Source organism: Filicampus tigris, chromosome 10 (genome assembly GCF_054856515.1).
Source record: "Filicampus tigris isolate MCC_2025a chromosome 10, RoL_Ftig_1.0, whole genome shotgun sequence".
Classification (NCBI taxonomy): Eukaryota; Metazoa; Chordata; class Actinopteri; order Syngnathiformes; family Syngnathidae; genus Filicampus; species Filicampus tigris.
This window is the reverse complement of record NC_141226.1, coordinates 10,237,462-10,251,034: the sequence shown is the minus strand read 5'-3', so window position 1 is coordinate 10,251,034 and position 13,573 is coordinate 10,237,462. Positions and strand designations below refer to the sequence as shown.

Genomic DNA, 13,573 nt, shown 5'->3' with positions numbered 1-13,573 from the left:
TGTCAGGTGGATTTTATACCGACACGATGCATTTGTTATCTATTACTCACATTGAAATCACGTCAAATGAAAGAATGTTTGCTTTTGGAGATAAGAGAGCACGTGTGTATTGACAGGCAGATCGAGGGATGAACAATTTGCACTAAAGACAGTTTGCTCAGCTTTGTTTGTGCTCCCTGCAGAGACCACACAGTCTCTCCTGGAATAAGCAGACAAGCATTCCTCAGCTATTTTCCCTCAGCTGTGCTCAGGGGTAATGAAAGTGATGGTGAGGCAAAATCATTTTGCTGTAGCTCAAACCCACACGTTCTCCGGGCTTGTCTGTGCCGCCAGCCTCGCTATCTCTCTGCTGTCGGCCGACATACTTCACTGATCACTCCTGCCCTTTGTCAACCTTTCATCTGCAATCTCCATTTGTACGAATGTGCCTGCAGAAACTTCCAAACATTGCGTCAGCAGCTGACCTACCTGGCTGTCAAATGATTGACTTGAGCGGATGGTTTTTTTTGTTTGTTTTTTGGGACAATTAGAGGACTGTAGCTGCAAACCGAGTGATAGCACTCAAAGGAAATTAGAATTGTGATGAAGGAAGGTACGTTTTTTTGCTCACGTCCACCACATTCCTGGAGATTTAACTTTGATAAAGTACTGTATCTATATCTACCATTTTTTTAATGATCGCGCCACGGCCTTCAAATACAAGCTGTTCCATCCCTTCTTATTGTGAGCACTTTTTACGATAGGAAATAAAAATAATCAGAGCCAAACTGTCATCATCCTGAATGATAAATAATGATCAAATTTCAATGTAACATTTCCTGACATTAACTGTCATTCAAGCATAAAATAAGTTAACGGTTGTTAACATTCTCTGTCCAGCATAAAAACAAGGTGATGGCTGTTAACATTATGCTATATGTATTACAAAAAAAGATTTGAACTTTAATGACAAAATGACAAAGGTGTAGCGTGGCTCAGTTTTTACAAGAGATGTGCTGCCGTTCCCTTATGTAAGGAAGAAGTGCTGACAGCTGGTGCAAATATCTCACTTGCAAGAGATCTATCTTACTGTTGTTCGCAGGTTTAAAATGTCAGATGTGGTAAATGAAAAAAAATTGCAATTAGATTCATAACATTATGCTAGTAGCATAATGAGCCACTTGTCTACGCTGACTTTGACATCAATGTCCTATGCAAATGCAATAGGAAAATGTGGTGAAATATAACCAAAAATATTTATGGAGCCCCAGACACAACCTAAGATTTTTCTTTCAATTGTGGCCACAAAATGGATATAAAATCTCCACAAAATGCTAACTTGTGGTTTAAATGTGATTCCCATGAACAACACCTTTTCAAAATGTCTTTGTAACTGATCCCCAGCCGAAAATAAAGTTCAATCACACAACGCCCGTCGATTTTGTAGCTTTAGCCTCGGCCTCTACCTCACGGTTTCCAGAGATGGGCAGTCCTTCCCAGTGATGTGAAGTCTTTTAAAAATATTGGACTAAGCAAGGACGGAAATGGTTTTTTGTCCGTCTCTCTATTCGTCCCTAATTGGGTCAAGTACCGACTTAAGTGTTGTGTTGGGTTCTTTTAAAAAGCAAGACCACTGTTCTCTTCTGCAATACCACGGAGCCGCCTTAGTTAACTGCCTTTTCACTTCACTCCACTTTTCATGTGGGTTCCAGTGCAGTAGCATTGCACAGGCAAAGTCTGCCCTCTAGCGGTTCAATACATGTAATACCATGGATTATGCCACAGGACTCATTTACACTCACAGACGACTGACAGAAAGACGCCCTGCCTGCCAGTGCGGCGCTGATACTTTGTGGCCACAAATTAGTATTTCATCTTACACCTATTTCGTGGCCACAAGCTTTAGCATTTTGTGCACATTGTGTCCGTTTATGAACACGAGTCACGTTTTTGTCCCCATTGTCAATGATCAGTCAAGAATGAAAATGATTTATTAAACATTCAGATCCATAGAGAAAATCCCAATTTTCAGAGCTGCGTCTTGGCTTCCAGGTCAATAACATCTTGTGGTAGCATTCCACCTGCAGCTGGTGGAAAAAAATGTGACAGCACATAAAGTGTACAAACAAGTTAATTACTGTAAAAATGTAAAAACACTCTACCGAGTATTAGTGATGGCTATTATGCGCATAGTGTCAGTCTGCTTCTTCTCTTTACACTCCTTGTTGACAAGCCAAAGCCAAAATGGCCAAAGAAAAGGCAAAACTGACACAGAGCGTTATTCAGTCAGTCCTCTGCTTCTTGCCAAACTGCTGAGGTACGCTGAGGTCCCACGCAATTCGCTGCCGTCTCGCAAGATATCTTGTACGTAATCATCATCTACTGTAGTGTATTTCATCTCCGATAGTTATTTGGGCCTTTGTTGGAAGTTCCCAAGCATGACACGTATTCACAAGTGCAGCATGTTAGGCCAAGTATCACTCCGATGAAAGAGTATCAAGACAAATTGCAAAGTACGATTCAGTGTGAGGTTTAATGGAATTTCTACTCAACAAAAGCGCTACAGAGCCGAGCAACAAAATGTGCTGTATAATGAACCAAACGCTGCAGTGAGATGCCTTAGAGGGAATCAATTACACCTGAGAGATGCACAAAATAGTGGCAAGATGTTGTGTGGATGACGCTCCTTTAAGATCACTTAAATGAGGGCACCTTCCAAGCTCTGCCTCTGATTTTGGAGACGGCTGCCAGCTCTCACTGGATCACAGCCAGGGGTGTGTTTGGGGACATAAATGTTGCTTTCCTCCACTCTCTCTTTTTCTTTGTTGAGATGTGGAAATATTCCTGTGGCTCATATGGGTGAGGATGAAAAATGATTTTGGAGATAACTGCACCCTATTTTAGAAAGATTCCATATTTCCAGAAATAGAGTTGCAATCAATTTCTGTCCCTCGTGGCACAAAGTACATTAATGTATTCCATCGGGCTAATTATCAAACTCAATTGTGCCCTTTTCAGGGCTAAAAAGGTTCCCTAGCTGTAAAAGTCAAGTGTCAAGGGTACAGAAACAACGCCTTTGAGGATTTTTTGCTGTTTTCCAAAGGACAAACCCTTAATGACACAGCCAGGATCTATTTGTAGGAACATACCGGCAAGGCCGTCTTGCATTAGGTACCTGGTTCTTCATTGGGGATTTACCCCACTTAATTCAGCTCTTAATAGTCCCACTATCACAGTTTAATTATAGAAACCATCAATTCTATATAAAAATGTCATTTTAAAACACTCAACTGTGCCAGGTACGAACGGGAGCAGAATCCATTTTTATCTAATAACATAACAAAACATTTTGATAAAATGCATCATACTGACCAGAGATTCTGATTATTAAATGTATTAATGTGTGTAGATCACTTCGGACACGATTTGCTTGTTGAAGTCAGCGGTCACAGGTTTTGCCTTGACCATCCAATCAACATATCCATCTCAATCTCTTTTTTGTTTTTGTACCACCTGCCTCACCAGATGTACAGTAAGTGAAGTGAAGCATGACAATCGATCCATCAACATATGGCAAGAGAGACTAAGAGTCGTAGAGTTTACCAAAGCACTTAACGGACTCTGACACCCACAGCCTAACAGATGGCCTGCAAGATGGCCCCGGAAGTTGACTGCTGGGTAATTGATAGACCTGCCCTACCTAAGAATTGTGGGTTGGGCAAAGTTGAAAAGTTGCAAAAGAAGGATGTTGTTTTATTGGATATTGTGTTAATGCAAAACGAATGAATAAATGAAGCTACTTTATTATTTTTGACAAAACTAACAAAATTATCAATAGCCTTTGGAATAGTGGAATAATAACAAGATGAGAAAAAAACTCAACTTAGCTCAGTTTTAGTTATAGAGCATTTGAAAGACAACCTCATCGGAAACAAAGTGATGCACATAATAAAATCAAACATAAAACATAAGACAATTAACCTAATACAATTTCAAAACAATGAAACAATAACATAGTTTAAAACAATAAAAACAAATAGGACACTAAAACAAGTGCAGAGTCTCATGCTGTGTTGAAAGCACAGGAATAAAAATGGGTTTAAAAGCACCCTTTGAAAATGGACAGTGAGGGGGCTTGACTAATGTGCACCTGGAGGTCATTCCCTAGTTTGGGGCCCGCAATAGAAAAAGCTCTATCCCTTCAGCTCACACTTTGGTACCTCCAGGAGCAGCTGGTCAGCTGACCTGAGGCACCAGGCAGGAGTTTGGGAATGGAACAGCTCAGAGAGGTAAAGTGGGGCGGGAAGACCGATAAGAGATTTGGAACAAATAGAAGTGTGAAGTTTGGACCAACAATGGAAAAAGAAGGCTTGATTTTTTTTTTAATCTATTTGGTGTTCCAAAAAAAATTCTCACCAACAGTGAGTACCGGTAATAGAGAAACTCAAAAACATTTGCTACCACTTTCCATACTATCGAGCAGGAAATGGGAAAAGTATAAGATGCAGAAGGCTTCTACACTTCATGGTCAGCCTGTTCAAGTCTTACAAAAGAAGCCTTCTCCACCTGCTTGAATAGGGGAGGGCACACTACAGTTGGTTAAAATCAATTGCCCAAACAAATAACAATAATCATGTGTAACAGCCATATATCTCTTTTTAAGAAATATGAAACCACTATGACATTATCCCATCCTTAATTTAGATGGTTATAGCCTGTAAAATTTTCTTTGGACGGGCAGAGCGTGTCCGTGGGTGGGCACTGACCACCCTGCCTCCCCCCCCGGTAACGCCCCTGTTACACAACGACCAGAGCTGGTCATTTTACTAAAAATTTGCAGTTCGTTTATCGCCTTCCGCCTACAGCCGGGGTACCCTTCCGCCGTCTGTTTATCCGCCATTTTGTCTGGCCGGAATAAATAGTACCCGCCTGTGGGCCGGTCCGCCTACACTCTAAAAACAGTTACGCTTATGCTTAATCCGTCTTCTTTTTTTTTTTTAATTTCAGGTTTATCGTTTATCGCCGGCAAAATGGCCGTCCATCATATGCGGATAGATAGACCGGTCCGTCGGCTAGGCGGAATGCCCAGCTCTGAAAATGACATTGCTGAGTGTGGTCTAAAAAAATTCCTGTTTGGCCGCTTTTAACTGTTCACATTCTCTATCCTAGCACATGCTTTAGCTTAGCACATGTTGTGGCCTAGCACACATTCCTTATCTTAACACAGCTCAGGATGCATGGACAAGCCCATGAAAAGAAGAATCTTAAAATCAACTCTGAAGTTCATAGAAGACCAGAATATATGTTATTTGCTTCTTTCGTGTTGAGAGGTGAGCGGCACCAGCTGAAGAGCTTTCAGGAGGGACTGGCTGACTCCAACGAAACACTATTACAGTACACAAGGCAAGAGCGTAGGAATGGGAAATATCATTAATAGATTTAAAAACAATTAGCATAAAGAATAAAATTACATTTCATTTATAGGCCCTTTTACATTTTATCTTTCAAAAAGCATTACTGTGAATGCTTTAGCCTCGCAGCACTCACATAATGACTCACATTCAAAATATCAAAAGGAAGTGATTCAAATGTGTGAAATTACTATTCTTCTACTAATAGACGGTAGCTTTCTACCTCAGTTGACTCCAGGTGTTCCATTTGAGCCGGTATAGCTATCAGTTCAAGCAGTATCATTTCAAGAGTCATGATACACCTCCCACCATTTTACTGCAACTGGGTTGACAGAGATCATATCTCAGTCTGGCTCTTTAAGCAGCTTACTTCTCCATTTCTCTTTCCTCGACTTTCTCTTTTTGTAGGTCATCCTTTAACTGACTTGCATCGTGATTGACCGCCGCTCATTTGTGTATGCGCCCATTGTGACCTTTGCACTTGACAAGAGTTGTGTTCTTCATGTAGGTCTAACCTCTGCACTGTGTGATAGTACTCCTGACTACACTTTGTTTTTGAAGGAGAGTTGGGCCCAATGATTGCTTAATCCTCCGTCACAAGCTTTCTCTGCACTGTGAACGAAGGGAAAAAACAGGGAAGCAGAGCCATGAGCGGGTTTCCTTTCATGTGCCTGACAAAAATGACTCCGGTTGGATGATAGATTTAGCTTGCTGAGCCTCAACTCTCAATGTTGAGAACAAGATGGCTGAAACAAATCAAACTTTATCGCCCTTGGAGAATGACGCATACAGGCACAGAAAATACCCACTTGCAAAGTACTACAACTCATCTGATTAGATTTTATTTAATTGATTAAATCATGTACAAGCTGGATGCAACTGGAAATGACACAGAGTCCACCATTAGATTTAATGTTTTTTGACGGTTATCTTCTCTACACAGCTTCTCTACTGCACTACATTTAATTTAAAAGGGAAATACGAACAAAACAGTGTTCATTAAACCAACATTATGCAGCTGTTTTAGTTCAGTTTGTAATTCAGAGATACACTCACTGCAACATTCCACAGCAGTGTTTTGTGTGAGTTATTTCATGACTGCAACTAAACCTTTTTTTTTTTTCAAGAATATGTTCTATGCAGGCCCATTAGTGAAACAAGGCATTCTGATTAATATTGAATTTGTGAAATAAGAGTAAGATAAATTAATCCACCCGTTTTTAGCCATCTCGGGAGTAGCCATTTTGTCAATTCTGTGACATTCTGTCAAAATGACATCACAGTTGCTCAGGGCTCAGGTTATGACCAATCACAGCTCACTTGTTTTCTGAAGCTTAGCCATGATTGGTCGTTATCTGAGCCCTGAGCAACTGTGATAACTTTCCTTATCTCGTATTCCATAAACGCAATATTAATCAGAATGCCTTGTTTTAACTATTGGGCCTGCATCGAACATATTCTTGAAAAAAATGTATGGTCTGACTTCACCTTTAAAAAGATTTACTATGCAAATATTATTAACAGTGCTGTGGATGCTTTTGGAAGACGACCGCCAGCAGAAAGCGATCCTACTTTACTCAGAAGTAGGGATCGGGACAATTTGTTGGCCTTTTGATTTGCTGCAATTGCACCAGGATCACAAATTTTTACAGGAGCATTTGCCTCCAACAAGACGGAAACATTTGTCCCACTCTGAAATTAATGAACGGATACAAATGAGGATCTTAAACACTAAAATGAAGTATAGTTTCAGCCACTGAAACACGATTGCTTTGCTGAGCAGCTTATTGTTAATAGTATGGGGGTATCTCGTAAATGGAAATTTTCATTGTAGTTATCTATAGTATTGTTTTTATGGTGAGTAGATAGCTGGCTAGCAATTTTCACAATTGAATTATAACCTAAATTTATCAACAACAATAATATTATAATATTAGTATTTTTCATCTGCACTTTTATTTATCTACTCACATGACACGCATAATGCATACTCTGTAACCCATGTAAATGGTCAAAGCTGGGGTAAATAAGAGCCGTGAAAAAATATCCACTTAAACCCTCTGGTGTCAGGAATATATCCCATTGGGTTGGGCTATCAACACTGAGACGAGGGACACCCACCACCAGCTAGCTCGGAAGCTAATAGGTAATAATTAACTTTCAGTTGCGGCAGCTAGCCAGTTTCTTATACAGTGAGGGAGGGGCGACTCACACGGGACACCTAAATGCATCATTGGCCACTGATTTAACCATGCCCCAAAAAATCAGGCAAATGGAAATGGTGAGAAACAGTTTCTTATTTCGTATTTCTTAGTCAATGACACATTTTCAGCAGTTATCCTCAGACATATATAAGGCATTTAGAAACAATTCTCTGAAATCATTTTACAGGGTCTTTAAAGCATTGCATCTGGTTTGTCCAATGTTTTAGCTATGTCCATATCAAATACACAAATAAGAAAAATATTTACTTACTCTATGTATTTGAGTTAAATGCTTTATGTATAATATTCTTGTAACCAACATCCTAGGTAGACTACCTAGACATCATTAAAAAATAAACAAATGAATAAATCAGCATTTCTTTGGTACGCTACAGGCTTGCTGATGCTTTAGTGAAGCTTGTATATATTTTCCTATGTATGAACTGTAGATAATTTTAACCAGCCTGAGGGATTTAATGTGCCTCACTGTATAATATGCTATATTTTGTGTGTGGATGCATTGGCGTGTGGGTATGACTGTGTGGGTTCCTTTTGTTCTACAGTTAGTGTGTGTATGAGGTGTGTGTTTTGAATGATGCCTTTTTTCTTTTCTTTTTTGTCTTTGCTGAGCGCAATGCAGCAGAGTGTAAACCCTGGTTATGTACTTCCTCCTCAGGCTTCATGTCAAAGTTGGTTTCGGAATGAAATGAATGTGACACAGTAAGCTGCAAGAAAGGAAAAAAATACTGCTGGTAATTCAAAAGGCCCGTTAGCAAAAGGGGGAATAAAGTGCAGTAAGAATAGGACTCTTTGAAACCAGATGAAGAAAAGGACACCTAACAAATGTTGGGGATAATTTTAGTTTAGGGAGACACAGAAAGTAGGAGGATGAAAATTGAAGAAATAAAAGAGGCAAGTGGATGAGTTAAAGAGTATCATTGGGTTGTTGCTGTGGGGTTCTGGGGACTGAATGCCACTTAGCTGCTAAAACCAAAAGGAAAAGTGTGTAACTGTCTCTTTAAAGTTTATAAAAAGTCATTTGGGGACTTCTTTTTTATTCACAAACTTTATGCATTAATTTAGTGTCACATTTTGGTCACAGTTTTTACAGTGGTGCCTTGAGATATGAGCTTAATTATTTATGAGAACATCAGAGGTGAGCATTCCGTTGACTGATACTGTATGTGACTGCAGCTAACTAACGCTAGCACAGATATGGAGTGCAAAGTGGCTAATGTGTGACTAGTAGACCATGCGTGAACACATCTTTCCCCATTGAAATGAATGAAAATGCCATTAACCATTCCAGCCTAAAAAAACAAAAGTAATGTTTTTAATAAGGGAAGTAGCACTCTATGATACTGTACTTAAAAATACAGTAATAACATAAACAGGTAAAAAAAAATGTTTTTAATCAGAAATGCAAGTCAACCTTTCTAGATTAATCTTTTTTATTCCGAATCTGCCTTCGATTTTTCTGTAGGACATCAGGTATTAATAATAATAATAATAATAATAATAATAATAATAATCATAATAATAATCATAATAATTACAATAATAATATATTTAGGAGCATTTTTGTATTAAGGGCCACAGGTAGATTTTTTTCTGAAACGTCATGATTATAAATTACAACGCATGGTAAAATCCGTATCACGCAAGCTTTTATAGGTCAAACTTTAAACTAAAGAATGAAAAAAAATCAGATGTGCTAGAACAAAGTAAACACTTTTTTAAATAAACAAAACAGGGTCACATCAAGCCATCTTTGATTAAAATTTGCTGTTCACCAAATTAAATAGAACGCAACGATTTGAACAATTTACGTGTAATTCATTGCAGCTCATTCTGGTTTGTTTGACTGACTTGACCACCAGGGGACACTGTAATACAGTCATGTACTGCAGTTTCACAACCCCTGTAAGTGACGCAATAAACTGCAGTACTGGTAATATTAGTCATTTTTAGAGGATAAATGGTATATACCTGAGTATTGTCAGTCTGCATGTGCTGCTCCACTGTTTGTGTTCCAATATTTGTGCCCAAAGCGTTACAACACCATATAGATGCTATTTGTTACCCTGTCTATTTATGTCGATCCGTTGCATTGTTTGTTTGCATTAAGCAGAATCTAAGACAAAGCTATGCGTTTGTGTGTAATGTGTAATTGTTTTTGTTTTATGTTTAGTTTGACAATAAACTTCAACTTCAGTGGCCTTATATACTGTAGCTTGCAGGCTCTTTTTTGAGCAAATTTTCTCTACCTGCCAAACCGCTGCTTGTTGTAAAGCGAGTTGCGTTCACCGCTACCATACAGCATCTCAAATTTTTCCCGGCATGTTGAAGCAAAAAATCACCCTAACTATATGTAGGTTGTATCTCGAGAAACTCATAAGGCAAGTCACTCATATCTCAAGCCACATTCTGATTTCAAGGAAGAAGGACAGAGTTGCCTCGTGTTTTTTGTACTTTCTACAAACAGTGCCTCACTTCAAAAGAAATAACAACAAAACAGACTTTGATGGATGTGGAAGCAATAGAAGGGAAGCTCCCCCAGGGTCACAATGTACAAGACACATGAAAAGACCAACAAACAGACATGAACCATGTGATAGCCGGAAGCCATCAAAAATGACTTTGACTCAACTGAACATCATTCTTCCCTCTCTTCATCTTCCTGCCCTCAGGAGCTCTCCAGATCGAGAACAGCGAGGAAACCGACCAAGGGAAGTACGAGTGCGTGGCCACTAATTCTCAAGGTGTGCGCTACTCCTCGCCAGCCAACCTCTATGTGCGAGGTAGGGTCTGAAAACACAACATGCAACAAAAACACGCACATAGCTACAGAGAAACACCTTGAAATCACCACTGCTGGGGTGCTGTTGTGTTATAACCAAACGTATCATTTCCATTACTGTGCTCTTTCAACAAGTACTACTAACCAACCCATTGTCTGCAGTACGTGTTGCTCTTGTTTGGTATTTCTCACCTTAACAAGGCCACTTTAACCCGTGGTGCGGTGGAAAACACACCACGGTTTAACTGCATGGAGACGTCACTGTCTACTCAAATCGATGTTGTACCTGAGGATGTCTGACCTGAGGGGTTAAACCAGTGGTGGGCAAACTATAGCCTGAGGCTTTAATCCGGCCCTCCCAAGTCTTAACGTCAGTGGTTGCTCATTGTTTTTTTTTTTCAACAACACATACCATCCTCTGAAAATAATTAGCTCTCTAAATACCACCATCATGACCGGCATTAAAATCTTGTAGAGCAGAAGGCCTATATGTTGATCAAAAATTATATTTGGTATTATTGTAAGCCACTGGGGTGACACAGTGGTTGACTGGTTAGCACGTCTGCCTCACAGTGCAGAGGTCGTGGGTTCGAATCCAGCCCTGGCCTACCTGTATGGAGTTTGCATGTTCTCCCCGTGTCTGCGTGGGTTTTCTCTGGGTACTCCGGTTTCCTCCCACATTCCAAAAACATGCATGATAGGTTACTTAACACTCTAAATTGGTCCTAGATGTGAGTGTGGATGTTTGTTTGTCTCACAAACACACCCGCAACCCTTGTGAGGATAAGCGATTTGGATAATGGATGGATGGATGTAAGCCATTTGAAAATGCTGCACTTAAATAAGTGTGTGTTATTAAATTTAAAATGCACTGCACATTTATATAAATTATACCTAAATAATGTAATTGTCTAAAAACAAACGGCGCTTACATTTCAAACGCAGATGGCTAATTTATGAGATGAAGTGCACCAATCACTGCTCCCCTGTTTTCTGGGTTTGAGGTGTTATTGTTCCATACCTGAGCGCTTAAGCACTTGTGACGTCATTTTCACTCGACAGCAAGTGGCAAAATGGCCGTCCCCTTAGATGGATAAAATCGGGCCGATTTTGCTGCTTAATCCGTATTCCTTCAACGCAATATGAACCAGAGTGCCATGTTTAGACTAGTGGGCCGCATAGAAAATATTCTTGTGAAGAAAATGTTTGAGTTGACTTCCCTTTAAATTATCTTTTTTCAAATCATTGGTTAATTGATCTATTTTAAATAATAACATAGATTTTACATACACTGGACTTTTTATTTAACGTACGTTTTTTGATTTTTTCAAACCCAGTTTTGAATGAAACTGTTTTAAAAGGCAAATGAATTGTTGCATTATCAATGCTTAACACTGTTAAGTGTCTACATAAATGTTTTAACAGTTTTTGAAAATCTTAACTACAAAGGACCTGGCCCATCTGTCCTTTTTAGAAATTAAATATGACCCTTGAGCACAAAAGTTTGCCCTCCTCTGAGTTTGACCATTACTGTACAAGGTCAATCAATTAGTTGGGTTACCCTTAAGATACATCCCAAAAAAAATACATTACTGGCACCATTATGCATCCACATGATCTCTGCTGAACCATTTCTAATGATTGCAGCCTCCAGATTGCGTGTGTGTGTGTGTGTGTGTGCGTGTGTGTGTGTGCGTGTGCGTGCGTGTGTGGGTGTGTGTGTGTGTGCGTGATTGTGTGTGCGCGTGCGTGAGGTGGCTTTGCGCAGGCCGTTTTTATTCTCTCTGTGTTTCCTCGTTCTCTCTCCTCACGTCATTGTGTTCCACATCAACCCCCTTCCATCCCTCAGAGCTTCGAGAAGGTTGGTGTGCTCTCTCTTTTCTTTTGTTACTCCTTTGTTTCAGAAAGCTTCTCTTATTGAAACAGAGAGAAACAAGAAAGAAAGAAAGAAAATCCTGAAAGACCACCGCACTCTATTTAGATTGTTAAAACCGTCTCCCAGATTGGGTTAATTTCTCCAAATCCGCTCTCCATACTATAGTATAGCCTACACAGCCAAATGCATTGACTGCTTTTTGAGGCCTTGTGTGCAGAACCCTTTCCCCAATCAATGTTTTTTTGCATGGTATGGCCCTGTTGTCGTGCAGACCCAAGAATTGGATGATACAAAAGAGGTGATGATTGCATGAAAGGAGCGAGCGAGAGAAAGAGAAAGGGATACCACTTGCACGTCAAGAGCATGACGCACAGCGTTCCCACACCCTCTGTGTTCTTATTAAATGTGTCTCGTTTCCCCCCCTCCTCTGTTGCATCTGCGTCATTGCATCAACCTGACATTGCATGTGCTCCAGTTTCGCACTTTGCATCCAGTGGGAACCTTGAACTCCCAGTCATACCCGCACGTTGGTTTGTTTGATCCGGGTCAAGATTCTTGTGTTGGATCGTTGGCTTGAGTCTGAAATGAAGGCGGGAAGACAGCACCATTTCCATCTCTATGTTGACATTGCTAACCCTCACATTCACTGAGATTAATAAAATGGCAGCGAGTTTGCAGTAATGACTCATCATCACAATTTATGCCGCATCTGGATTAGATTTAGTTAGCTAAACTGGAAACAGCTCACACCCTGCGATAAACAGCAAAAAATATTAAATGTTGCAGATACTTCTCCAGAAAGACTTTTTTTTTTTGTTTTAATAAAAGAAGGAGACTATTGGGCTTCTTTTCCTGGGCAGGAAAAGATCACAGTCAAATTTACTGTAAATAACATGGAGAATTTGTGACTGGCCAGCGAGGTCTGTGATGCATCACGCAGCAAACTTTTGTCCCCAGCCTTTTGAAACCGAGAGCTACTTCTTGGCTACTGATTAATGTGAAGTGCTACTAGTTTGATACACAGTTCTGAAATAACAAATTTGCTCAAATTAACTTTAATTCAGTTGTTAGTAATAATGAATGATATGCATCTAGGCGAAGACACTGATCATGTTGATGATTTCTCATGCTAATTATCAACAATGATTTAACTAGGTCAAAAACAGATAGATATCAATATGGAACACTACTCATGTGGTCCCACAAGCACCATGTTGCTCTCGCACTGTCAAACTGGTAATATTTCATGGCCAACGAAATATATTTAATCATTCAATCGCAAGTCGGAATGGACACCTCACTA

At 39.8% G+C, this 13,573-nt stretch overlaps 1 protein-coding gene across 1 annotated transcript in view; it reads left to right on the top strand.

Moving 5' to 3' along the window:
* Positions 1–13,573, top strand: part of LOC147140782 (receptor-type tyrosine-protein phosphatase S-like) — a 105,056-nt gene that overhangs the window by 45,790 nt on the left and 45,693 nt on the right. Inside the window, exon 6 of the mRNA XM_086042299.1 lies at positions 10,285–10,395. Within this exon, the coding sequence (XP_085898425.1) occupies positions 10,285–10,395 (111 nt within the window). The remainder of the gene's footprint in view (positions 1–10,284; positions 10,396–13,573) is intronic.